General features: G+C 37.7%; 4 protein-coding genes across 6 annotated transcripts in view; 3 read left to right on the plus strand and 1 right to left on the minus strand.

Annotated features, from left to right (window-relative positions):
• abca1b (ATP-binding cassette, sub-family A (ABC1), member 1B) overlaps window positions 1–10,499 on the plus strand; it is a 33,273-nt gene extending 22,774 nt beyond the window's left edge. The window contains exons 24-47 of the mRNA XM_059516126.1: window positions 4–242; window positions 360–411; window positions 511–624; window positions 715–863; window positions 1,233–1,357; window positions 1,434–1,532; window positions 1,634–1,918; window positions 2,008–2,146; window positions 2,235–2,315; window positions 2,404–2,573; window positions 2,668–2,845; window positions 2,948–3,063; window positions 3,876–4,020; window positions 4,134–4,257; window positions 5,076–5,205; window positions 5,323–5,443; window positions 5,548–5,610; window positions 5,702–5,808; window positions 5,964–6,105; window positions 6,867–7,001; window positions 7,449–7,552; window positions 7,810–7,902; window positions 8,530–8,773; window positions 9,658–10,499. Coding sequence (XP_059372109.1) covers window positions 4–242; window positions 360–411; window positions 511–624; window positions 715–863; window positions 1,233–1,357; window positions 1,434–1,532; window positions 1,634–1,918; window positions 2,008–2,146; window positions 2,235–2,315; window positions 2,404–2,573; window positions 2,668–2,845; window positions 2,948–3,063; window positions 3,876–4,020; window positions 4,134–4,257; window positions 5,076–5,205; window positions 5,323–5,443; window positions 5,548–5,610; window positions 5,702–5,808; window positions 5,964–6,105; window positions 6,867–7,001; window positions 7,449–7,552; window positions 7,810–7,902; window positions 8,530–8,773; window positions 9,658–9,801 — 3,299 coding nt within the window. The 3' untranslated portion in view covers window positions 9,802–10,499. The remainder of the gene's footprint in view (window positions 1–3; window positions 243–359; window positions 412–510; window positions 625–714; window positions 864–1,232; window positions 1,358–1,433; window positions 1,533–1,633; window positions 1,919–2,007; window positions 2,147–2,234; window positions 2,316–2,403; window positions 2,574–2,667; window positions 2,846–2,947; window positions 3,064–3,875; window positions 4,021–4,133; window positions 4,258–5,075; window positions 5,206–5,322; window positions 5,444–5,547; window positions 5,611–5,701; window positions 5,809–5,963; window positions 6,106–6,866; window positions 7,002–7,448; window positions 7,553–7,809; window positions 7,903–8,529; window positions 8,774–9,657) is intronic.
• Window positions 10,500–11,270: 771 nt separating this feature from the next.
• nipsnap3a (nipsnap homolog 3A (C. elegans)) lies at window positions 11,271–17,029 on the minus strand. Of its 2 annotated transcripts, none has more exons than XM_059516128.1 (6): window positions 16,912–17,029; window positions 15,568–15,775; window positions 12,559–12,720; window positions 12,122–12,271; window positions 11,722–11,808; window positions 11,271–11,592 (listed from the first exon to the last, which is right to left on the minus strand). In XM_059516128.1, exons 1-6 carry the CDS (start codon window positions 16,987–16,989, stop codon window positions 11,516–11,518), a joined length of 762 nt encoding a protein of 253 aa, XP_059372111.1. In that variant the 5' UTR covers window positions 16,990–17,029; the 3' UTR covers window positions 11,271–11,515. The 2 variants fall into 2 exon arrangements, with proteins under 2 accessions (XP_059372111.1, XP_059372110.1); XM_059516127.1 differs by having other exon boundaries at window positions 15,568–15,778; window positions 16,912–17,005.
• Window positions 17,030–18,273: 1,244 nt separating this feature from the next.
• On the plus strand, window positions 18,274–19,260 carry LOC132109786 (probable pancreatic secretory proteinase inhibitor). The gene is made up of 4 exons (XM_059516129.1): window positions 18,274–18,534; window positions 18,660–18,691; window positions 18,793–18,905; window positions 19,035–19,260. Exons 1-4 carry the CDS (start codon window positions 18,483–18,485, stop codon window positions 19,078–19,080), a joined length of 243 nt encoding a protein of 80 aa, XP_059372112.1. The 5' UTR covers window positions 18,274–18,482; the 3' UTR covers window positions 19,081–19,260.
• Window positions 19,261–19,745: 485 nt separating this feature from the next.
• LOC132109788 (probable tRNA(His) guanylyltransferase) lies at window positions 19,746–22,093 on the plus strand. Of its 2 annotated transcripts, XM_059516130.1 has the most exons (6): window positions 19,746–20,240; window positions 20,350–20,526; window positions 20,634–20,803; window positions 21,206–21,294; window positions 21,660–21,767; window positions 21,850–22,093. In XM_059516130.1, the coding sequence occupies exons 1-6, from the start codon at window positions 20,050–20,052 to the stop codon at window positions 22,009–22,011; spliced, it is 897 nt and encodes a 298-aa protein (XP_059372113.1). In that variant the 5' UTR covers window positions 19,746–20,049; the 3' UTR covers window positions 22,012–22,093. The 2 variants fall into 2 exon arrangements, with proteins under 2 accessions (XP_059372113.1, XP_059372114.1); XM_059516131.1 differs by lacking the exon at window positions 19,746–20,240 and having other exon boundaries at window positions 20,460–20,536; window positions 20,730–20,803.
• Window positions 22,094–23,547: the final 1,454 nt, after the last annotated feature.

Consider the following 23,547-nt stretch of genomic DNA (forward strand, 5'->3'; position numbering starts at 1 on the left):
CAGGAACTACATGGCCTGAATCTCCTGTTGTTCCTGTTGATGTAGACCTCATCTCCAGTCTAATCCTGAAGCACGTTCCTGCTTCTCGCATGGTGGAAGACCTCGGTCATGAGATCACATATGTGTTGCCGTACGAGTCTGCCAAAGATGGTGCTTTCGTTGAGCTCTTCCATGACCTGGATGATCGGCTCGCTGACCTTGGCATTTCCAGCTATGGTATCTCAGATACTACACTTGAAGAGGTACTGTATGTGCAGCTTGTCTTGGCTTTTACCTGTCAACAAAAGCTATAGGATGTCAGCTATGATTTTTTACTACATATGCAAGTTACTAATCATCTTTCTTGGGTGTCTTTATAGATTTTCCTTAAGGTGGCAGAGGACAGTGGAGTTGATGCTGAAATCATCTCAGGTAAATTTGTACCTCACTATTAGCTCTCTAGTAATCTGAATAAGCAGTACATAGACAAAAATCCAGAAAAGATCTCATCTTGTATTTTTATTTTGTTAGATGGAACTGTGCCAGTTCCCAGACATAGACGACATGCATTTGGTGCTGACCACCAGAGCTGCCTCAAACCACTGACCGAAGATGATGACAGCAACGACTCTGACGGTGATCCAGGTAAACCTTAAAAGCCCTAAAACATCTATAATACTGTATCTTTACAGTAGAGTCAGCCATAATATTCCTGTTGATGTATTTGATTACCAGAATCAAAAGAAACAGACTATTTGAGCGTTTCCAATGGGAAAGGGTCATATCAAGTGAAAGGCTGGAGTTTGAAGAGGCAGCAGTTTGTGGCTTTATTGTGGAAGAGATTTCTGTATGCTCGCCGCTCAAGGAAAGGCTTCTTTGCACAGGTAGGAATGGGAAATATAGTCAGTAAAAAATAAACCTAGGCTCCATTTACCAAAAGTATCATAAGACTAAGGGGATCAAAGAAACTGTTGGTGCCAATGGTTCCTACGATTCCCAAATATATTGTAAGCCTAAGTAGATCGTAGACACTGTTAGTGCCAGTGGTTTCTTTGATTCCCCAAAACAATGTAAGCCTAAATAGATTGTATACACTATTGGTGCCAATGCTTTCTTTCACAATCCAATTAGATCGTAGAGACTACCGATGCCAGTGGTTTCTATAATCTAGTTAGGCCTATGCTATTTTTGGGAAACACAGCCCATGTCAGTACAGTTCAGTTTTGATCAACTCACTTTGATTCTCTTTGCAGATTGTTCTTCCGGCTGTGTTTGTGTGCATTGCTCTGGTATTCAGTCTTATTGTGCCACCATTCGGAAAATATCCCAGCCTGGCTCTCAATCCCTGGATGTATGAAGAACAGTTCACATTTATCAGGTATGACAAGGATGGTTTACTCAACATTTAGATGAAATAATGAACTGAAATTAAATACAGTGTATTTTCATTACAGTGATGATGCTCCACATGATATAAGCACGCAAAAGTTACTCAGCGCTTTATTAGATGATCCTGGCTTTGGAACACGATGCATGGAAGGAGAACCAATTCCGTAAGTATCTTTTTTTACGTACGTATTAAACCTTTATTTCTTTAACAGCTAATATTTTTAATTGAAGAAAAAACTAAGCTTGTCGTCTCCCTTGGTTTTAGTGATGCTCCCTGTACAATGGGCGATGAGGAATGGTCTACACAAGAAGTTTCAGAAAGCCTGATGGAAATTTTCACGTCAACAAACTGGACCATGGACAACCCATCACCTGCTTGTGAATGCAGCTGTAATGGCAAAAAGAAGATGCTTCCAGAATGCCCTGCTGGTGCAGGTGGACTGCCACCTCCTCAGATTAAGATGAGTGAAACTGAGACCCTCCAGAACCTGACGGGACGAAACATCTCAGACTATCTTGTGAAGACCTATGCACAGATCATTGGGAAAAGGTATGGCCTGATAGTCTATCCTATCCACATGAAATGAAGTAGTTCAGTATAGCATCATTCAACACATTAACAGACTGTTTCTTTCATAGCTTAAAAAACAAGATATGGGTGAATGAATTCAGATATGGAGGATTTTCATTGGGAGCTAGAAGCACTCAGGTACTTCCTCCTGCTGAAGAGATCGACGACGCCATCTCCAGAGTCAGGGAAATCTTCCAACTGGGGAAGGTAAGTCGAAACGTTGACTCTTAGGGAATTAATCAGATATTTCTCCGGAATTGTGGATTAAGTATTTCTTCTTATCCTACGATTGTAGGACTCAGGATCAGCGGCCGACCGTTTCTTAAAAAGCCTGTCTGCCTTCATCAATGGGCTGGACACTAAGAATAATGTCAAGGTGAGTCACAACTGGATGACTGCTATTTTTAAACCCATTATAGACATTCTAGTGAACTTGAAATGATCTTTATTGACATTTTTTTCAGATATGGTTCAATAACAAGGGCTGGCACAGTATTGGAGGCTTCCTCAATGTAATGAACAATGGTATCTTGCGTGCCAACTTACAACCTGGCAGAGACCCCCATCAGTTTGGCATCACTGCGTTTAACCATCCACTCAATCTGACCAAGGAACAGCTTTCTCAAGTGGCCCTGTATGCATTGAAACTGATTGAATGCAATTTAAATAACGTTAAGCACATTGTTCATGTGGGTCTAATCTCTGAACCCTGATTCATGGGATTTCAGAATGACCACCTCAGTGGACGTGCTGGTTTCCATCTGTGTGATCTTCGCCATGTCCTTCGTCCCTGCCAGCTTCGTTGTCTTCCTCATTCAGGAGCGAGTGAATAAGGCCAAGCACATGCAGTTTATCAGCGGAGTGCAGCCATACCTCTACTGGCTGGCCAACGTTCTCTGGGATATGGTAAGTGTTTGATTTCACTTTCAAATCTTATAATGCACCACTCACCTACATGGCTGCTGACCCAAAATCTCTAATGCACATTTCTGCCTGTTTTTGGTACAGTGCAATTATGTAGTTCCTGCTACTCTGGTGATCCTGATCTTTGTGTGCTTTCAACAAAAAGCCTACGTCTCTGCAACCAACCTGCCTGTTCTTGCCCTTCTACTGCTTCTTTATGGGTAAGACAGACAGATTCACTTATACTGATAATTCCAGTAAGGAAATAATTTATGTAGGTACTGACTGACAATATATTTTTTGTAAATGGAAAGAGAAATAACTGATTATAAACTACATTTATAATATAAATATAATAAAATAGGGGAGAAACTAAAAATAGAAAACAATAGAGAACAAAAATATTCAAATAATAATTACATTTTAAAGTATGTCTGGGTATATTTTCTAAAGAGACTGGAAAAAATTGAATACAACATAAAAAATAGAGGAATTTTAAGTACATTTCCTAATGAAGATAGAACAAACATAATAAGAAAATGTATAAAGTACATTTATGTAATGGGAAATAAACTGAATATAAAAAAGAAAAACGGATTATAAACCACATTTGAAAATAAATAAATAAATAACATATGTTTAGGTATATTTTCTGAAGAAAATGTGAATGGTTCTTGTCTTTAAAAAAATATGTCTCTTAGACAGTCTGATCCCTAGATATTGCTGGGGTCCTACATGGGGCCTCTGTATATATCTGCAGTGAAAGAGCCCACCCTCGTATAGATAATACACTCTGTTCCGCAGATATGGAAAAACCCCTCTGGGGTCCCATATGGGATTATACATTATGCTTTCCAAAGTCAAAAGAGCCCACAACATGAGAATCTTCCTTAGTGAAAAGAGCCCACCCTCATGTCTCTATGATATAATAGTACCTAGATATGCTTGGGGCCTGACATGGGACCTCAATACAAAGCCAATTTGCACATAACATTTTCTCTGATAATAAATACTTATTCTTGTCTCTCTTCAGATGGTCCATCACTCCTCTTATGTATCCGGCTTCATTCCTCTTCAAAATACCCAGCACTGCTTATGTGGTGCTCACTAGTGTCAATATCCTCATTGGGATCAATGGCAGCGTGTCCACTTTTGTCATGGACTTATTTGGAAGTAATGTAAGAAATTCATTTTTTGGTTTCATCCTAATGCAGTCTTACGATTTGCTATTCTTAGCAGTAATTCTCAAGCACACAACATGATTTCTAATGCCGCTCATCCTCTGCTGCAGGAGATTGGTGGCATAAATGACATCCTGAAGAACGTTTTGCTCATCTTCCCGCATTTCTGCCTGGGTCGAGGTCTCATCGACATGGTGAAGAATCAGGCCATGGCTGATGCCCTGGAGAGATTTGGTAAGATTAGCTTACTCCACTTAAAATGTTAAAGGATAGTTCACCCAGAAATGAAAATTTTCATTAATTTCTCACCCTCATGTCATTCCAAACCCATAAGGCCTTCATTCATCTTTGAAACAGATATTTCTGATGAATTCTGAGAGCTCTCTTGACCCTACCATTGACAGCAAGGATCCTAACACGATCAAGGCTCAGAAACATAGCAAAGACATTGTTAAAATAATCCATTTGACATCAGTGGTTTAACCATCATTTTACAAAGCTACAAAGATACTTTTTGTGCGCAAAGAAACAAAAATAATGACCAATTTATTCAACAATTCATGCAATGTATGTATATATGGATATGCTGTTTACTTTCACATCAAAGTGTAAACAACGTAAACAGCATATCTGCATACGGTGCTGCTGACGCAGAACAGCAAATGTTGTTTACGTATGTTATACTATCCAAAATGGTGCTATAGGGTGGAGGAGACAAGTTGTTGAATTAAGTAATTTTTTTTCTTTACACACAAAAAGTGTTCTTGTAGCTTCGTAAAATTATGGTTGAACCACTGATGTCACATGGATTATTTTAACAATGTCCTTGCTATTTTTTTGAGCCTTGATATTGTCTATGGTAGAGTCAGAGAGCTCTCAGAATTAATCAAAAATACTATCCTTTTAAATTTTTTGACAAAGATTCCATGAATAAGAGCAATGAAGTTCATTTTTTTACCTCATCAGCTTCATCTACTATGTCTACTGTATTACCTGTAACTACTCCAAGGGTCATTATTATAGATGCTGAATGTTCTCTTACTTTGCATTAGGTGAGAACCGTTTCCGTTCTCCATTGGAGTGGGACATGGTGGGCAAGAATCTTTTTGCTATGGCTGTGGAAGGATTGGTTTTCTTCATCATCACAGTCCTTATCCAGTACCGTTTTTTCTTTGAACCCAAGTAAGCAACATCACAACACGACTTTCTGAAACAAATTACATTTATATGAAATGCTAATGAAATTATGGATAAGAAGATTTAGAAGATCTAAAGTGATGGATTAATCATTTTCCACAGGTCTTTAAGTGCCAAGTTGACTCCCATTGGAGAGGAAGATGAGGATGTGGCCAGAGAGAGGCAGAGAATCATGAGTGGAGCTGGACAGGGAGACATTCTTGAACTCAGACAACTCACTAAGGTCTGCAGAAATCCTCTGCTAATGATCACAGACATCAACTTCAGTATTTCAAATTTAGTCAAATAAATGGGGCCCTCATCATTATGTCATCCTTGTCTTTTCAGGTGTACAAGCGGAAACAGAAGCCCGCTGTCGATCGTCTGTGTGTTGGCATTCCTCCAGGAGAGGTAATTCATGACAGCTGGCTCATGATCAGCCTCATCCGAATGAGTCATGTCTACTGTAAGACCACAAACTTTTCTTTCCTCCTTCTTTCAGTGTTTTGGTCTGCTTGGTGTCAACGGAGCTGGGAAGACAAGTACTTTTAAAATGCTGACTGGAGACTCTGTGGTCACCAAAGGAGAAGCATTCTTGGCTGGGAAAAGGTATGGACAGTAAAATACATTTAGTTATTAAATTAGAACAGCGGTACTTCCTTATAGCAACTTAGTCTATTATAAACACATAGGTCATAGGTTAATCTTAAAATTCTGTGAGTGTGGATCCATTGTTCGATTACCCTGCTCTTTCTCAATTCTAGTATACTCCGAGAAATAGATGAAGTACATCAGAACATGGGCTACTGCCCTCAGTTTGATGCCATCAATGATCTGCTGACAGGACGGGAACACCTGGAATTCTATGCCATCCTGCGCGGTGTACCCGAGAAGCAAGTTTGTGAGGTGAGCAGAGTATATAAACTAAAATGAGTATTTAAACAGTGATTCGATATCATTTTATTATTTTAATATAATTGTAATTTTATTTTTTATATAATTTCAAGGTATGTGAGATTAAGGGTGAATCATATAGATCCCTGTCATATTTAACCCCAAATAAAAAATAAACCCTGAAATTGTACATGCTCCAAAAAAATTAAATAAGACCTATTTTTCACATTTGACATGTATAAATAACAAATAAGGGCTTGCACCATCATATTGTTCATTTAAAAAAATAAAAAAATAAAAGCATTTAGACTGACTTAAAGGTATGCTGATTTAATTAAAAATAATATAAAAAATATATATAAAAATAATATATTTTAGTAATAATTTCCAGTGACAATACAGTGAATTACAAAAAAATATATATATTTTGCATAAATGTTTAGCATTGACCATTAAGCACATTTCCCCATAATTCTCATCTCATTATTGTCATGCATAAAAATGATTTATACAGCCTTCAACTTATGCTGATTTAAACTTAAAATACACAAAAAATATTAAAAACATTTATGTATTATAGTAATGATAAATCACAATTAAGAACAAACTGAATTCCAAAAAATATGATATATATATATATATATGTTTTCTTTGTTTTTTATAATATTATAATATAATATAATATAATAAATTCCTTGATTTTACGTTAAATGTTACCTGGTTTTGTGAGATTAACCCTAATAGGAACTATTAATATGTTGTTTCTTGGGCAGGTGGCGGAGTGGGGAATCCGTAAACTAGGCCTCGTGAAGTATGTGGATAAGAAAGCAGGAAGCTACAGTGGTGGCAACATGCGCAAACTCTCCACCGCCATATCACTCATTGGAGCCCCACCAGTGGTCTTCCTGGTATGTGCATTTCCTCAGACACACACACACACACACACACACACACACACGTATACACAAAGACACTTACACAACTGGCTCGAGGTCTTATGCCTCCCAGGGTGAGTGTCTGCAAAAGAATCAACAAAAACAACATTAGTCTAGATCAAATGACCACTGTTTGCTTATTCTCTCAGCTGGTTTTCCCGCTCTGGTTGTATAAGAAGTTCAAGACTATGACACCCCCAGAGCTAAACTACCCTGACCTCTTTAGCCTTTGCTTTCAGAGAGGCCTCACAATGGGTTCATTACACAAAGATCACATGAGCACACTTAATAGCCAGCAAGCCTGTTTCGGTTCACTTGAGTGTGCGATACACTTGTGAAGAAAAGATGGTGTAGCTAATCAGTGTGTGTTTCCTGTTGAAACATGGTTGAATCTGAGCCTGACAGTGCTTTTGGTTACAGGATGAGCCCACCACTGGAATGGACCCCAAAGCACGACGAGCACTGTGGAACTGCATCCACAGCGTCATCAAAGAGGGACGCTCTGTCGTACTTACCTCACACAGGTACATTCACCACAATCAAAGTTTATGCACTTAAACTGAACACTAACAGTCAGCTAAAGTTATAGACAAGGACATTAAGTGAGCTAATGCTAGACAGCAACACTGGCAGCGTTAATGATAGTATTGTTTTCCTCTAAAATCTCCACGTCTTCTTAGTTTAGCTTCAATTTATGCTAAGCTTAGACTTTCATCTATCACTAGAGGGCAGTATTTAATCGGTTTTCTTCCATACTAACCTGTGTTCTGTTCACTCTTAGTATGGAGGAATGTGAAGCGCTGTGCACCAGGATGGCCATCATGGTGAACGGCAGGTTCCGCTGTCTGGGTAGTGTCCAGCACCTGAAGAACAGGTAAGATCGTGAATAATAGAGTGCAGCAACCGGGTTCTAGAAGCAAGAATCCCATTCATTTCCTCCATTGGGGAATTGGTTTTCAAAAACGTATAGACAGACCTACTGTGTGCTATGAGGTTGTTAGTCGATCATCTATGCTTTTTTGAATTCGTCAGTTCAAACTATTCGTTATTTTTAATTGTGTGTAACAATGGAATTCTTGTGGATAAACTACATTACCCATGATTCTGCAAAAAAATCTCTACCAATCAGAGAACAGCAACAAATCAATAGTTTTATATTTGTCATTTTAATCAATTGTCATTACCAATGCTTCATGAGATTGTAGTTCTTTCCCTCACTGAAATCATTAAGTACACAGCCTTTTTGTCCAAATTTCATAGATTTTTTGACTCTTAATTAAAGTTTTTGATTCACCTTGTAGGTGGATGGTTTAGTTCATGCTATATTTAAGCTATTAAAGGTATAGTGTGTTAATTCTGCACATTAGCGGCATCATTGAATTGCAAAAATAATGACTCAAATCAAGAACATTAAGCATAAAGCATAAATTACTTTTTACACATGTAGGAGGGTTTTGATGCATATATATGTATGTGACATCACTTGCTCCTCTTCCTGCAGATTTGGCGATGGGTACACCATAATTCTGAAGGTTGCGGGCCCAGATCCTGACCTGCAGCCGGTGATGAAGTTCATTGAGAGCGAGCTGCCAGGAAGCACCCTGAAAGAAAAACACAGAAACATGCTGCAATACCAGCTTCCCTCGTCCCTCACCTCCCTTGCTCACATCTTCAGCATCCTCACTAAGAACAAAGAGTTTCTCAGGATAGAAGACTACTCTGTGTCCCAAACCACTCTGGACCAGGTAAGGGGGCATTTCCAACCCTAAAATATAACTGGCACATTTCTGATTAGGGTTTATGTACTGGGAACAAGAGGAAGTTAAACAACAGTCAACTGTTGAAAGGATAGTCATCATTTACTGACAGAATTTTTATTTCTTGGTGGACTATCCTTTTGGGACATGGCATATGATTAGTATTCATTAAAGACAACAAAAAAATTGGTACTACAACAACGTAGTATAATTAACTAAAACTTAAGCCATTAAAAACCTTTGTATTACTTAAAATGAAATAAACGCTAACTGAAATCAAATGCATTTAAAATATATATATTTTAGCTAATTGCCAAGGCAGAATTTTTCATGTTAAAGATTTTTCATGTTTAAGCTTAACACGATGTACTACAATAACTAAAACAAAAACTTAAATAAAAATTAATAAATATCTTAAAGTTTGTGGAAGTAAATAAAATATATTAAAGTTACTGCTAAAATATGTCAAAAGCCCCAAAAAAACATGAAAATTTTAACTAATTTAAATTGCAAAAGAAAAAAAACTGATTTGAAATATTAATAAAAACACAAAAAATTATCTCAATGCTAAGAAAATAACATTGATTCACAACACATTTAATTCCCATAGTGTTTAAAGTGAATGTTTGGCAGTAAATAATGTAGGTGATTATTGGATAAAATTACTTTTTCAGCAGAAAAGTTAGATATTTTTACATTTTAAAAAGGAAAATTACAACAATTTAAAAACTTTTTTGTAAAAAAATGTTTTATATTAATTTCTGCCTTTAAATCGCATAAACTAGTATAGTATTTAGTATATAATTATATTTATAATGTTTCTTTTTTTTATCTTGCTGTGATTACTAAATACTCTTCTTCCCAATCATCAGGTATTTGTTAACTTTGCCATGGACCAGAGTGACGATCACTCAGACAGCTCCATTCATCGTAAAGACACAGCAATCAACATGGCCCTCCTGAGCCCTGTGTCTGCTAAAGAGAACACTGAGAAGCCAGTAGAAAGCTTTGTGTGAGCCGGAGACTCTCTTTACACTACATGCTAACTGAAACCAGTGGATTCCACATATTTCACAATGTTTCTGTGGCCTTTGAGCTGCGGTCTGCCGTTCTGACCTCTGTCTGAAGATAAACGTCTTCACCGGTCAGCGGAGAAGCAGATACTGCAGCTGAGACACTCAATGCAAGTCAATGCAAAAAGAAATTAAAAAGACTTCCCTCGTGTTTCTAGCCTGGCTGAATCCAAACCACGTTAGTCACAGTGTTAAAAACTTGAAGCCAAAATTTCTGGACAGACTCTATTTTGTGCAGTCGTCGACAGAGATCGATTTTCATCGTGCAAGATAATCGGCTCGATGGAATAATACCAATGATCGATAATTCAGGGTCAGTGTATTTGTATTTTTATTTTCTTAAGACTAGAAGACTGGGAATCACATGCTGAAGAATCAGAATCGTTTGTGTGGCCCAGGGCTGAACTGCAAAACTGGAAACTGTACTATGTTGAAATGATTTTGTCCTTGATATGTCTTTATTTATAAACAAGCAATTGTTTTAGGTGTTTTAAATAGTCAGAAGGGGCATTATTTTATAGGCTGTTCTATCCAAGAGTGCCTCATGTTATCTTAATACCTGCCTTTGTGCATGGGCAAAACAAAAAAGTGATTGATTTCGTATATATATATATATATATATATATATATATATATAAAAATAATAAAAGACAGTTTATACAACTAAGCTTTTCGGTTACAATATGTAACAAATACCTCGACTGACACGGGACATCCTAGTGGATGCTCCAGGAGTCGCATGAACAACTTCGAAGGAAATCATTTAAAACATACCATTTATGTGCCTTCTTTCATATAAGGGAATCTGGTGTGCCCTTCATTGGATCTCTGAACAATTAAATACAGAAATCAATAAACACAACACTGATTCCAGCTGTATAACATAGCTGTTCATTACAGTAAGTGTGATCTGTCCATACATTGAGTTTAGATTGTTAAATCAGTATTTTGGATCTCACTGGGATTGGCGACAGCATTGTCTGCCTTTCATCCAAGCACTTTACTTGCTGTGTTAATTGGAATTTATTTAAAGTCAAAATCTGTTAATCTTTTTGCACTGGATTCTCCACAGACAATGTTTTTGCTGTTTGTCATTTACTGTTTAGTATTGGTTTGGGTTCGACCAAAACAACAACAACAACAAAAACCTTCAAGGAAAAAAATGTTTTAGTGCCACAGTGATGTTCCTCATTTAATACCTGTTTACATTTCAAATTTATGGCTGTGGATTGTATGTTACTCGCTTTGTACACTTACTGTATTTAGACAATTAAATGACAATTCTACAACCCTAACACTGTTTGATCTGTGACCTCATATTTGGGACGTTCAACAGATGATTTGTTTTCAGTGTCAGTCTGCTTAAAATGTAACCAAAAGAAGCTATTGATGCAAAAATGCACATTTTGACATTTCTGACTTTGATATGTAAGCATTTATTTAGAAATAGAATGACATTGTGAAACACTGTGCAGTAGCTTGAAGACAGAAGTCTTACTGTGATGCAAAGCATTATTTTGATTCACAATCATTATTTGACCATAAGCAGAAACTTGCTAGAATTAAATCTGTTTATCAGTTCACTGATCTCATGCACTGCATAAATAAAATTTCCCTCTACATCTACATAAGTTTGGAGTCAAACCATGAAGCCATTTTATTTCATTGGTGAGAAAGCACAGGGGAACATGAGTTTGTTCTTCTGTGATACCAGGTACACCGCACTTTCCCTTACTGCAAAAAAATAGAAAATACAAACAGTAAAATAGAAATATATTATTTTTCAGAGACAGAAATTCCCAGAATGCTCTGATAATAATGGTATGATAATGTCCTGTGTAATGAGTTATATTTAAGATTGACCTGCCGCCACCACTCTGGCGTCTTCATGAGATGTACGCCGTATCGCTGCCCGCTCGTCTGCACTCTCATACCACCATAAAACATGCACTGTGCATGGAAATAACAGAACATAAATATTATATAATAAAATATCTTAAACTGTGTTCCGAAGATAAACGGAGGTCTCACTAGTTTGGAACGACATGAGGGTGAGTTATTAATGACATCATTTTGATTTTTGGGTGAACTAACCCTTTAACGCTGCATTTTGATTCACTATGAACTGATATAGCAATTATTCCATTATTATAATTTCATGAATAGAAATATTTTTTAACATGATGAATGTCTGTACTGTTGTCTACTTCGTTGACTAAAAGTACCCCCCCCCCCAAAAAAAAAAATTCTTGTCTACACTCACCTTGATTGAGCGGTCCAAATTCAGAGTGAAAAACCCCAACTGCATGGGCGTATCGTGACCCGGTGTGGATGCCCACTGCTGCCTGAAACGCCTTGCCCCACACCGCAGGACCGCCTGGCTTCATCTGGAAGGTGGACAGCTCGAAAACTCCTACAAATAAACAAAATTTTAAATAAAAAGCCTATTAGATAATTTTGCCAATTAGAGTATTTGAATCTGTGCAACTTTGTTTTGTCAATAATTTATGAATTTGTATGCACAATTATAATGACAGAAAGGGGACTATTTGGGAAACCTCTTTGAAAACAATCATTATGATCAATGTATAAGTTGTAAACATTTTATGCTTAGGTTTATATCCCCTATAGTACCATGTGAGCATGCACTGGTGACCCTCTGAAAATCAGTGTATGAATGTTAATGCACATAGTTGTCACCTCCATCTTTGGGTGGCTTCTGAACTTTGCTCCATGGTACGAGGTACAACACCTCATTATCCTGAGAGCTCAGCATGGGCATCGCTTTAGAGATGTACTGCTCAATCCAGTTGGGGTCTTGAGCCAGGGCTGCCCGCACAGATGCACGCTGAGCATAGCTGTCTAAACACCATCACAGCAAAGACAGAAAGAAGTGTTTCTTATAGGAGTAGCAAGTGAGCTGCATTGTGCTTTTAGACATTTTAAATAAAATGCATATTATCTTAGTAAGATTACTTGTTAACTGTATTAACACTAAGAATGTTTAAAATTGTTATACCTCATTTGTGTTATGGACATTTTGACCTGGAGAGGATTTTATTTTTCCTGAAAATGCAAGTTAATGTTATCACATTAGACTAAAAATTCTGGTCAAAAAGGGTATAAAAACTTCCCCCCAATATTTTTGTACTTTTTATTTTTCCATCTTGCACACTTGTGCTGTTCCCAGTCAAAACTTCCAGACTACAAAAAAATGCTTGTACATTTTTTGTCTTGTTTTCTTTCAGTTCCCTTTCGATACTTCACTCATACTGCGTATGGGGAAAAGCTCCTTTTTTCCTCGATACTGAAGCCTTTTCAATAACGCAGTGCAACTGCACTGCCATTGGTTAAACTTTTTTAAACCAATGACAGCACTGCGTAGCTGCGCGAGCCTGTGGCGATGCAGCACGCCAAAGACCGCCAAAATGGGCAGGGCGAATGGCTATATAAGCAGGCAATCGCCAGAGGAAATCTGATCTTATTCCTTCAGCGATGACTTCACTTCGCTGGATCTTTGCTGAACGCCTTTGGCTGGAACGAGCTCTCGCCGTCAAAGAGGCACCGCAGCGGACCAGCTGAGACCGCAGACCGCCTGCAGCACCGGTGTTCTCGCAGACAGCCACTCTTAGTGCCGATTTCGGGCCGCCCGCTTCCCGCTTCCGGCCGCTTCTCAGCGATCTCCTGCCGCCATCCGGCGATCACAAAAGAGCTTTTTCCAGCAGTTTTCACCGCTCTAAAAGAGCGTTTCTAACGCCGTTTTATTGCTCAGGCAAGAGCCCCATCTACAAGACGCCTCTACGCCCAGATATGGTCAGTCTTCGTTGACTGGTGCTCAGCACAAAACGAAGACCCCGTTGAGTGTGACTTATCTCCGATACTGTCATTTCTCCAAGAGCGTCTAGACAGGGGTCTCACCCCTTCCAAGCTCAAGGTTTACGTAGCAGCCATCGCAGCATTTCATGCTCCTATTGCTGGCCAATCAGTGGGTTGAAACAGCCTCATTTTGCATTTCCAGAGAGGTTCTAAGCGGTTGAAGCCCCCACGTCCTCTCACGGTTCCCACTTGGGACCTTCACACAGTCCTTGGAGCACTCAAAGAACCTCCCTTTGAACCGCTGTGGTCAGCTGACCTTCGGCCCCTAACGCTCAAAACCGCTCTGCTACTTGCTCTTGCATCGGTCAAGCACGTTAGCGATTTGCAGGCCCTCTCGGTGAGCCCTGCATACCTTGAGTTTGGGCCCAATGACTCGAAGGTCATTTTGAAACCCAGGCATGGCTACTTCCCTAAAGTGCTCTCGACGCCATTCAGAGCACAGGTGATTTCCCTCTCAGCTCTGCCTCCGTTGTCAGGTGAGCGAGAGCTGGATTTACTCTGCCCAGTGAGGGCTTTGAGGATATACGTTGAGCGGTCACAGCCGTTCAGGCAATCTGACTAGCTTTTTGTCTGCTTTGGTGGCCGCACCAAGGGGTCTTTGGTCTCAAAGCAACGCCTCTCGCGTTGGATAGTTGAAGCTATCGCCTTATGTTACTCCTCTATGGGCCTTGAGTGCCCCATAGGAGTAAGAGCCCACTCTACTAGAGGGATGGCCTCTTCATGGGCCTGGTCTAGTGGTGTCTCTATCAAGGACATCTGTGAGGCGGCCGGCTGGTCCTCGCCGTCCACTTTTGTCAAATTCTATAACTTGGATATCCCGACCTTGCACGCTCGGGTTCTTTCGGTTTGATACGACGGCCTCTATCAGACTCCGTCATCATACCACCTCCAGAGAGCTAGCTCCCTCTTAGCAGTGTAGTGTCAAGGGTTCGACGGCTCCGGCCCTCTCACTTATTCTCTGGACCCCAGGGTGTTCAAGATAAGTCCTGTCGTTCCCTAACGTGGCACGGTGCGGTTGAATTCGTTCCCCATACGCAGTATGAGTGAAGTATCGAAAGGGAACGTACTCGGTTGCGAACGTAACCTCGGTTCACTGATATACGGAACGAGTTCTGCGTTATATGCCGTGCCACGAGGCTACGGCTTCAGTGTCGTCGATTCAGTCGTATGACCTGATTTCCCTTGGTGATTGCCTGCTTATATAGCCAGTCGCCCTGCCTATTTTGGCGGGCTTTGGCGCGCTGCATCGCCACAGGCTCGCACAGCTTCGCAGCGCTGTCATTGGTTTAAAAAAGTTTACGGATTAAACCAATGGCAGTGCAGTTGCACTACGTTATTGAAAAGGCTTCAGTATCAAGGAAAAAAGGAGCTTTTCCCCATACACAGTACTCGTTCCGTATCTCAGGGAACCGAGGTTACGTTCGTAACCGAGTATGTTAGTACATATTTTGTTTTACTTTCTGGAACGGATCAATTGTAGGCAGTTTCTGAGTGGGGAAAAAAAATCATTGTGGTCATTTTGAGATTACTCACTTTAAAAAACTGGGGTGCATAAGATGAAAAAAAAAATTGATCCACAATTTGGTGATAATATAGCATAATGAGAGATTAACATTGATTTTTTTTAGTAATATTTGACCAGGAAAAGAATTGCCAGCACAGCACAAGTGTTTTAAATAAGTAGTAATGTGGGATACCTCCCAACCCCTAGAATTTAAGAGTAAGGCTCCCTAGGAGAGAAATTGAGATGTTTTGTTGCATTTTCCTTATTGATGAATCCTATAAAGTTTTTAAAAGCATAGATTAGACATTCAAGAATTCAGTCATTCTCACCGTACTTCCAGATGTGGAAAACCTGATTAAGACCTCCATATTCCACACTCCAGTATCCAACGAGCTCTGAGTGGGCTGTCCGCAGGTGGATCTTCTCATTGGTCAGTTTGAGGAAGGCAGCATTGAGATGTGGCTGGATGTAATAGGTGCGGAACTCATAGAAGGTTCCGTGCTGCTGCTGAGGTCCAGTGGAGATCCATGCCCTGGGCTGCTTGGGAAATGGAAAACAAACTGCTAGTGTCACCATTTGGTCATTACTGGAACGGTTCAACTTAGATACAAGTTCTACACTTGTCTGAATATATATGAACCATGAGATCACATAAAACTGACTCAAAGAAAACACAGCTCCAGGCTACTTTTTTATTTCAATTTCCTAGGATTTTTTTAAGGCAAAGCCCCCCATTCTAAACAATGAGTGGATTTTAAAAACCTTGAAACTAACATGTGATGTTTAAGATAAAATGTACAAATGTTTACATTCTACAGGCTTAGACAAGTCAATTCCCACCGAAGTACAAAGGTCTGGAAATTGTGTCCCGTATCCTGTATATATGATATACAGCATTTTATAACTAATATGCAAGGACGTGTTAAAAACTGAACAGCTAGACACGCTGTATAAATATAGAAGGATCAAAAAGTGTCAGACCACATTGGGAATTCATTTTCTTTTGGACCTTTAAAGATGAAAATGAAAGAAGAAAGAAAATGTGTTTTTGCTTTTATTTGCATTATAAATCAAATAAGCAAAGCCTTGTGAACTCCACTAAAGGTCAGGTTTTCCTAATTTTCACTAGATATTATTTGGATCTTTCTTAAATCATGCTGTTGAACAAGGACATCAGGTTTGACAAATGTTTGGAGCTTATGCAGCTCAACTGCTGCTGTCATAAAGAGTCATATTAAGACATTTCAACTTTTCACAGAAACTGTAATGCTCATAATATATTTTGTTATAAATTTTTGCAGTAGAATGTAAAATATAAGCAATTTGACCAGTAGTCTCGAACATTTGGAACTCACTTATTAATATATGCATGAAAAATATGGACCTTTTTAATGAAACACATTGTGCCTATGAAACACTTTTGCGATGATTCCATGCTTTTGTAACCCCTGCCCCTGCCAAGGTCTTAACAAACAATGTAACAATGGAGTTACATGATCATATGACTACAGTGGTGGGGCGTCCTCTGACACACCACAAACTAGCGTTCGTCTTTTAATTCAGTGCCATTAAAAAGTAACACAGGTTCAGAATCATCAAATTGTTCCGTAAACAAAACCTGAACTGTTGAATGTGAGCCATTTCCCCATGTGTAAAACTATGATTGAACTCACCGTAGTTTGGCTTTTCACAGACAAACAGTGTTCTGCGTGACGTGACGCGTTCCGGAAAAAAGCGCGTAATTGTATCATTTTATCAGTTTGTCTCTGAACGATTGACAAGCCAGACGTGCAGGACTGAACGAAGGTCACTGTCACTACGGAAGCCGATAAGTACCAATGCACAAATTCGCTGCATAAAATCAGCTCTTGTGCAATATGTAAATTTATTTTAGTGAGCTGTTTTTATTTATTTATTTTGTTGTTGTTGTTGTTGTTGTTGTTGTTGTTGTTGTTGTTGTTGTTGTTGTTGTTGTTGTTATCAACCTTTAACGTATTACATTTATTTAAAAACGTACAGCATAAGGAAAGAGGTTGTCGCGTTAGATGTTTCTGACGTAAACAAATACTAATCCTTACAGTTTGCCTTAAAAATGTTAGAAAAGTTTATATATATATATATATATATATATATATATATATATATATATATATATATATATATATTTTAATAAGTCTCTTCTGTATATTTTGTGTGTGTTTATTCACCATTTACTCACAATATGCAGAATCTTTATTTATTTATTTATTTATTTATTTATTTGCAGAACACACACACAAGAACATTTTAAATTTACAGCTTTCAAACTCCAAAACACATTAAAAATCCATAAAAGTATCAATACGATGATTTGTGATTTTTTTTTTAAGTTAATATACCGTAAGTTATTAAAACGACTGACCACCAAAAACAACAATTGTCATAATTTACTCACCATTCCAAACCTGTATGCATTTCTTTCATCAATTAATTATTATTATTATTATTTTGATCAATTTTCTATGTATTAAGTTATTCAAAGATAGCATGTTGGGGGGTATTCAATAATTATATAATAATAATTGTAGTTTTAAAAAATCATGTAGAATATAGTACCTTATATTTGTTGCTTTAATTACTTGATTTATTTTTGGTTAAATTTGCCAGGATTTCTCTGTTTTGTTTTGGGCCATATTTTCACTCTACCTCTATACCTCTATATAATTGTTTTCAGAAATTTTCAAGATGAGGTTCTCTTTTGCTAGACATATGCGTTTTTAAGTTCAAAGTGTTTATCAATCCAATATTCACTGCTAAATTATGTAGTAAAATTTTACATTACATAATTATTGTTAACTGCATTCCATTTTTGTGGAATTCCATTCATTTCACTTTGGGGCCAATAAACAGGGACACACCTCCCAGCCAGACCCGTTTTGAGGGATATTATACACAGCAATGCATTTTGGATTGTGCTCAGCAATTTTTGGACAGACTGGAATGTTTATCCCTTAATAAAGAGAGTGACAATAGAGAGGCTCTGTTCTCAGTGTTGTTGATGGTGGGTAGGTGGAGCAGAGAGCCGTCAAAATATCAGCTCCTCTCCTCCTCCTCCTCCTCCTCACTTTCAAACTATATGTTGCTGGGCATCAACAATACAAAACTCATAAACGAGCTGGAAGTCATCAGTTACTGAGTAAAAGCTCTCTGCCTGAACAAATACAGATTACTCTTTTAAAATCCAGAGTTCTTTCATTTAAGTATCATGACTGGAACAGCAGTGGTTCTGATGAGCCTGGTCCTCATCCTCTCTGTGGGTAGGTCACTCCTATTGGAATTTTTAAAAAGCACTGTTATTATTTGAATCATTGATGTGTGTCATTTGCAATTTACTACATCATTATTGCAATGAGATTAATCCGACAGTACACATTTTTTTTAGGTGCAGAGGATAAATCAAGACTCCACCGCAGGGTAAGTCCATTTATGCACTAAAACTCCGAACAAACACCTATAAGAAGATGATTTATGATGCAGAACTATGAATTGTGTATGTTTTTTTTTTAATCTGACAGCCTGCGTGTGGGGGTTTGAGTGTCAATCAAGCATGCCCTCTCAACTATTCTCCCGTATGTGGTAATGATGGCATCACATACGTCAATGAATGCACCCTGTGTGTGCAGAGAATGTAAGTCCATTGATTTGCTTTTGTTTGTGTTGGATAACAGCATTACTGTACGGATTTTGCTGTTAGTTAGTAAGAGTTATGGTACGGATGCTGGGATTTTGAATCACTGAAAGGGTGTTTGTTTTTTAGGCACACTAATGCAGACATTTTGATTGTGAAAGACGAACGATGCTGAGGTGGAGGACCTTATGAAATCATCGCTTTGCTTTTTATATCTATTTTTGTTTAAGAGTGTTGTTTGCTATGCTCATCCAGGGGATGTGATCAGCATACCTATAAACAGTGGATGTGTGAACACCTAGCAAATGTTAAAATTAAAAATATTAGTACTAAAAGTGTCAGTTTTATCACATCTCAGTGAATAGTGTTTGATTTTCTAAGTCTTTAAGATTTCATGATACTGTCTTTCTTTAACATATTTTATTCTATAATATAAATGTATTCCTTTATTTCTGAAGGAGCTTGCTTTGAGTGCAATGTTTTAGGAGTGAAGTTTTGGAGTTACAGCTTATTTTTCTAAATATAAAAGGTAACAAAAATGGAAATGTGACATGATAACAGATGACAAGCAGTGGGAAGACCATTTATACATTTACCTTTTATGCTAATAAAATAAACATACATGGCCAAACAAATGTTTAGACTGACCAGCGTCACTTTGTCTTACTTTTCTTTGCATGATCTTTTAACTCTCTTCAAAATTACCAAGGAAACATCTCGTTCTATTAAAAACATTGCTGACAGAAATTTTGGATTTGTGTCAGATGCAAGTCATTACGTTTTTAAATCTTCTAAAGCAACGGATGTTTCGTAAACTGTGTGGCGGAACAACATTTTCAGAACTGTATTTTTTTGAGGGACTCTATAAGGTGACGTACCAATACAATGACGCCCTTGGCCCGGCTTACATGTTTTGATACCACATACTTCCGGGTGAACAATAATATTTTGTAAACAGCATAATGTTGAATATTTAAAAATACAACGCGTTTTAAGATAAACACTCGTTGTAGTTCATCACGAGATAAGAAAATAAACATTTGATTCATGACAGCAATCCGGTTACGCCTCACACATATTCCGAACTAACGGCATGATTTAAGTTAAACATATTAAATAACTCGTATTTTTCCTGAATATCCTCATGTTAAGACTGTTATCGGTCAACTTTAGAGGACTTGCAGATCACAAGACACTCTTAAGTCTTAATTTTAGTACATCATCTGTCATGGCCAAAAGCAAATTTGAATACGTGAGAAACTTTGAGCTCGACGACGACACATGTTTGAGAAACTGTTACATTGTGGTTCGGCTAGATGGACGCAACTTCCACAAGTAAGTGCTTCTGTACACTTACAACATGCTATTGCAGTCTTGTGTTTGTACAATTTCGAGGAGGGTAGAAAATGAGTGATGATTTTCAAAGTGATCTTTTTGATTCCAGGTTTTCTGAGCAGCATAACTTCATGAAACCCAATGATAACCGAGCTCTGGGTTTGATGAGCCGCAGTGCCCGTTCAGTCATGGAAGAGCTGGAAGACATCACTATAGCCTATGGACAGAGTGATGAGTTCAGCTTTGTGTTCAAAAGATCCACCACTTGGTTCAAAAGAAGGGCCAGGTACAATGCTGTAAATAAAGACATTCCCAGAATCTGCAGCTGGATGTTGTCCAGTGTTATGCTTTCTAGGAAACTCACCCATTAAATATTTGCATTTCTCTCTACAGTAAACTAATGACCCATGTGACGTCCCAGTTTTCCTCTAGCTTTGTTTACTACTGGAAGGAGTATTTTGAGAAGCAGCCGCTGCTGTACCCACCCAGCTTTGATGGCAGGGTGGTTCTGTATCCGAGCAATCGTAACCTAAGAGACTATCTAAGCTGGAGACAGGCAGATTGTAAGTGAATGGATTTTGTAATGGATTTAGTGATAAAATGTGTTTGACTGTAACATGCTTAAAACTGTATAATATAATGAAGTAGAATCATTGTTGACTTTAGCTTTTTCCTGTGATTGTACTTATTTAATGACAAGCCTTTGATTGTTAATATGGTTGTTGTATTAACATGTTTGCTTGTAATGGAGCATGAATGTACACACATTCGATATGTTTATAACAAATATATTGTTTTATTTTGATTATGCATTAAAATATAAATGCAAAATAAAATCCATTATTTTAAGGGGTCTTAGAAATTCACGTCTAGCTATAGAGACTATTTCAATATTTAACAATGGATTTAGAATTGTTTCAGAATCTCACATTTTTTTTAATTTCACATTTGTTATTTCTGTACAGGTCACATTAACAATTTGTACAACACAACGTTTTGGACGCTGGTTCAGAAAGGTGGACTGACCAAAACACAAGCTGAGGAGAGACTTAGTGTATGATCAATTAAAGTATTATTTCTTTATTTGAGTTTTTTTTATGTTTGTTCTGATTTGTTTTCTTTTCTAGACCAGTTATCATATAGATTTGGATCGAGAATCTGGATTGAGAATGCTTGTCACTAATGTAATATAAACATATCAGTGTATAAAAGCAGACTAGGTTTTGTCTGTCTTTTAGGAATATTATCCAATAAACAGATATAACCAGACACATAATCAGTACTTAATTACCAATATAATACAAAAATGTCTAATTGTGCCTTAACAGATTATATTTAGTATATTTAGTTATTTTGTCTGTTCACATTACATAACTGTAATGAAGAAACTAAATGTTGCATGATTTTTCCCATATACAGGGAACACAAGCGGCAGATAAGAATGAGATCTTGTTTTCTGAGTTCAGTATCAATTACAATAATGAATCCCCAATGCACAAAAAAGGCACAACTTTAATATGGGAAAAGGTAAGCTGCAGTTGCAAAAATAATTCTTTAAATTATCTATTATTTTAAGTGAAAATTGTATTTCTCAAATTCTTTACTATAGGTGAATGAAACCACAACTAAATGGATCAAGAAGCCAGATGAAGGAGAGACAGAAATTAATGTAACCCGGATAAGAAAGAAGGTCACAAGTCATTCCTCTGATATCATTGGAGATCAGTTCTGGGAAGAACATCCAGACATTCTGGAAAGCGACCAGTGTTGATCACATGGTTGAAAGACTGTACCACACCAAATGCAAGTTCATTTTTCTCTTTGGTATTTTAATAAAAAAAATGAAAAACTCTGTGTTTTATAGTTTTTCTAGTTTGGAGGAAAAACAGCAGTATGAAGGGGGCTGTTGCCATGTTATTTTCCCCTCCTAAGATTCCTAGAAGAGATAAGGAATAACACAAGGATCGTATTCTCTCCTGCAGGGGTGAGCATCTGTTTCGCCTCACCCCCTACTGTTTCCTTTCTTTAAAAAGTCAGTTTTTTTCTCAAGCCAAATTTCAGTGTCATTACATATCCTGTACAATGGGGCACATGTAATTAAATGATAATTAAACAATTACTTTAAAAAATATTTCAGGTTACACTAAGTCCACAGCATTTGTGGCATAATGCTGATTACAACAAAAATTACTTTGATTTTTGACCCCTTTTTCTTAAAAAAGGAAGAATAAAGTTTTAGTGACAGTTTTATGGTAGAAGTAAAATGGCCAAATTCTGGATGATTTCAAATAAAAAAATGTCAATCTTATAATTCCATAAAAGCACATAAAATTTGTGCGTTGTTTAAAAAAACTGTTCAAGTTGAGCTCAATCCACAGCAAGAGTTGTAATGTTTATGTCAAAGCTTTAACAGATCTGATGTAGTGTGTGCTGGGCTGGTCCAACCTGTACTTTGATGTTGGACGTAATTAGATGAAGTCAGAGAATTATTGCTCACACAGCATGTAGTCTGATCACAAAATCTCTCTCTCCTTATCTGTGCTTCTAGTTTTAATGAGTCACTGCAAGCACCAACATCTTCCTTCTACTCTACTCTTTCTGCTAGCTGTTTTGAAGCCAAGGTGTATATTATTACACACAGTGTTGTGTTTAGTGTGTAATATGGTATCCCTGACCTTGTTTCGTGCTTAACTTATGACAGCAAATATACACGGTCACTGTAACAGCTGTAAGTGCCTTTCAAGACCAAGCATGAACCTGATATTTTTACCACTAATATTTAAGCAAAGGTCAGTATTATAGCTCTCTCAGTATGTACACTGCTGATGGAAATCTCAGTTTATTTTAGTTTTGATGAATTACACTTCACTCTGTGCTAGTTATTTGGTGTCAAGGAGTATTTTATTTCATATAAGGTTATATTGGGCAACCCTGACCTCATTTTGTGCTTAAATTATAACAGTGAATACTGTATAACAGCATGTTGTGACTGTAACAACTGTACATGCCATCAAAGACCGAGGACGTCTATTAGTTCAGGTGTTATTTTTCTTCATCATAAATCATGTAATTTTTATTGTAGGATTCTGTTACTATAATAAAGACGTGATAATGTAAATAGCCGGATGGATGCATAGATAGATAGATAGATAGGTAGATAGATAGATAGATAGATAGATAGATAGATAGATAGATAGATAGATAGATAGATAGATAGATAGATAGTTTTTATGAATGGTGGAGGCAGGCTGAAGCGGGGAGGTGCTTAAATGATAGAGAGCTGTAAAGATGCGCTCCGGCTCTCACT

This window comes from Carassius carassius, chromosome 29 (genome assembly GCF_963082965.1).
Source record: "Carassius carassius chromosome 29, fCarCar2.1, whole genome shotgun sequence".
Taxonomy (NCBI): domain Eukaryota; kingdom Metazoa; phylum Chordata; class Actinopteri; order Cypriniformes; family Cyprinidae; genus Carassius; species Carassius carassius.

What these genes read in the sequence shown, in the direction of transcription:
- LOC132109786 (XM_059516129.1), top strand. Translation starts at nt 18,483, where the DNA reads ATGACTGGAACAGCAGTGGTTCTGATGAGCCTGGTCCTCATCCTCTCT. An exon ending in AATCAAGACTCCACCGCAGG is followed by an intron (nt 18,692 to 18,792) that starts GTAAGTCCATTT and finishes TTAATCTGACAG; the next exon opens with CCTGCGTGTGGGGGTTTGAG. An exon ending in ACCCTGTGTGTGCAGAGAAT is followed by an intron (nt 18,906 to 19,034) that starts GTAAGTCCATTG and finishes TTTGTTTTTTAG; the next exon opens with GCACACTAATGCAGACATTT.
- LOC132109788 (XM_059516130.1), top strand. Translation starts at nt 20,050, where the DNA reads ATGTTAAGACTGTTATCGGTCAACTTTAGAGGACTTGCAGATCACAAG. An exon ending in GATGGACGCAACTTCCACAA is followed by an intron (nt 20,241 to 20,349) that starts GTAAGTGCTTCT and finishes TTTTGATTCCAG; the next exon opens with GTTTTCTGAGCAGCATAACT. An exon ending in CAACTTTAATATGGGAAAAG is followed by an intron (nt 21,768 to 21,849) that starts GTAAGCTGCAGT and finishes TCTTTACTATAG; the next exon opens with GTGAATGAAACCACAACTAA.
- nipsnap3a (XM_059516127.1), bottom strand. Translation starts at nt 16,989, where the DNA reads ATGATACAATTACGCGCTTTTTTCCGGAACGCGTCACGTCACGCAGAA. An exon ending in CTGTGAAAAGCCAAACTACG is followed by an intron (nt 15,779 to 16,911) that starts GTGAGTTCAATC and finishes CCATTTCCCAAG; the next exon opens with CAGCCCAGGGCATGGATCTC. An exon ending in TTTCCACATCTGGAAGTACG is followed by an intron (nt 12,721 to 15,567) that starts GTGAGAATGACT and finishes GATGGTGTTTAG; the next exon opens with ACAGCTATGCTCAGCGTGCA.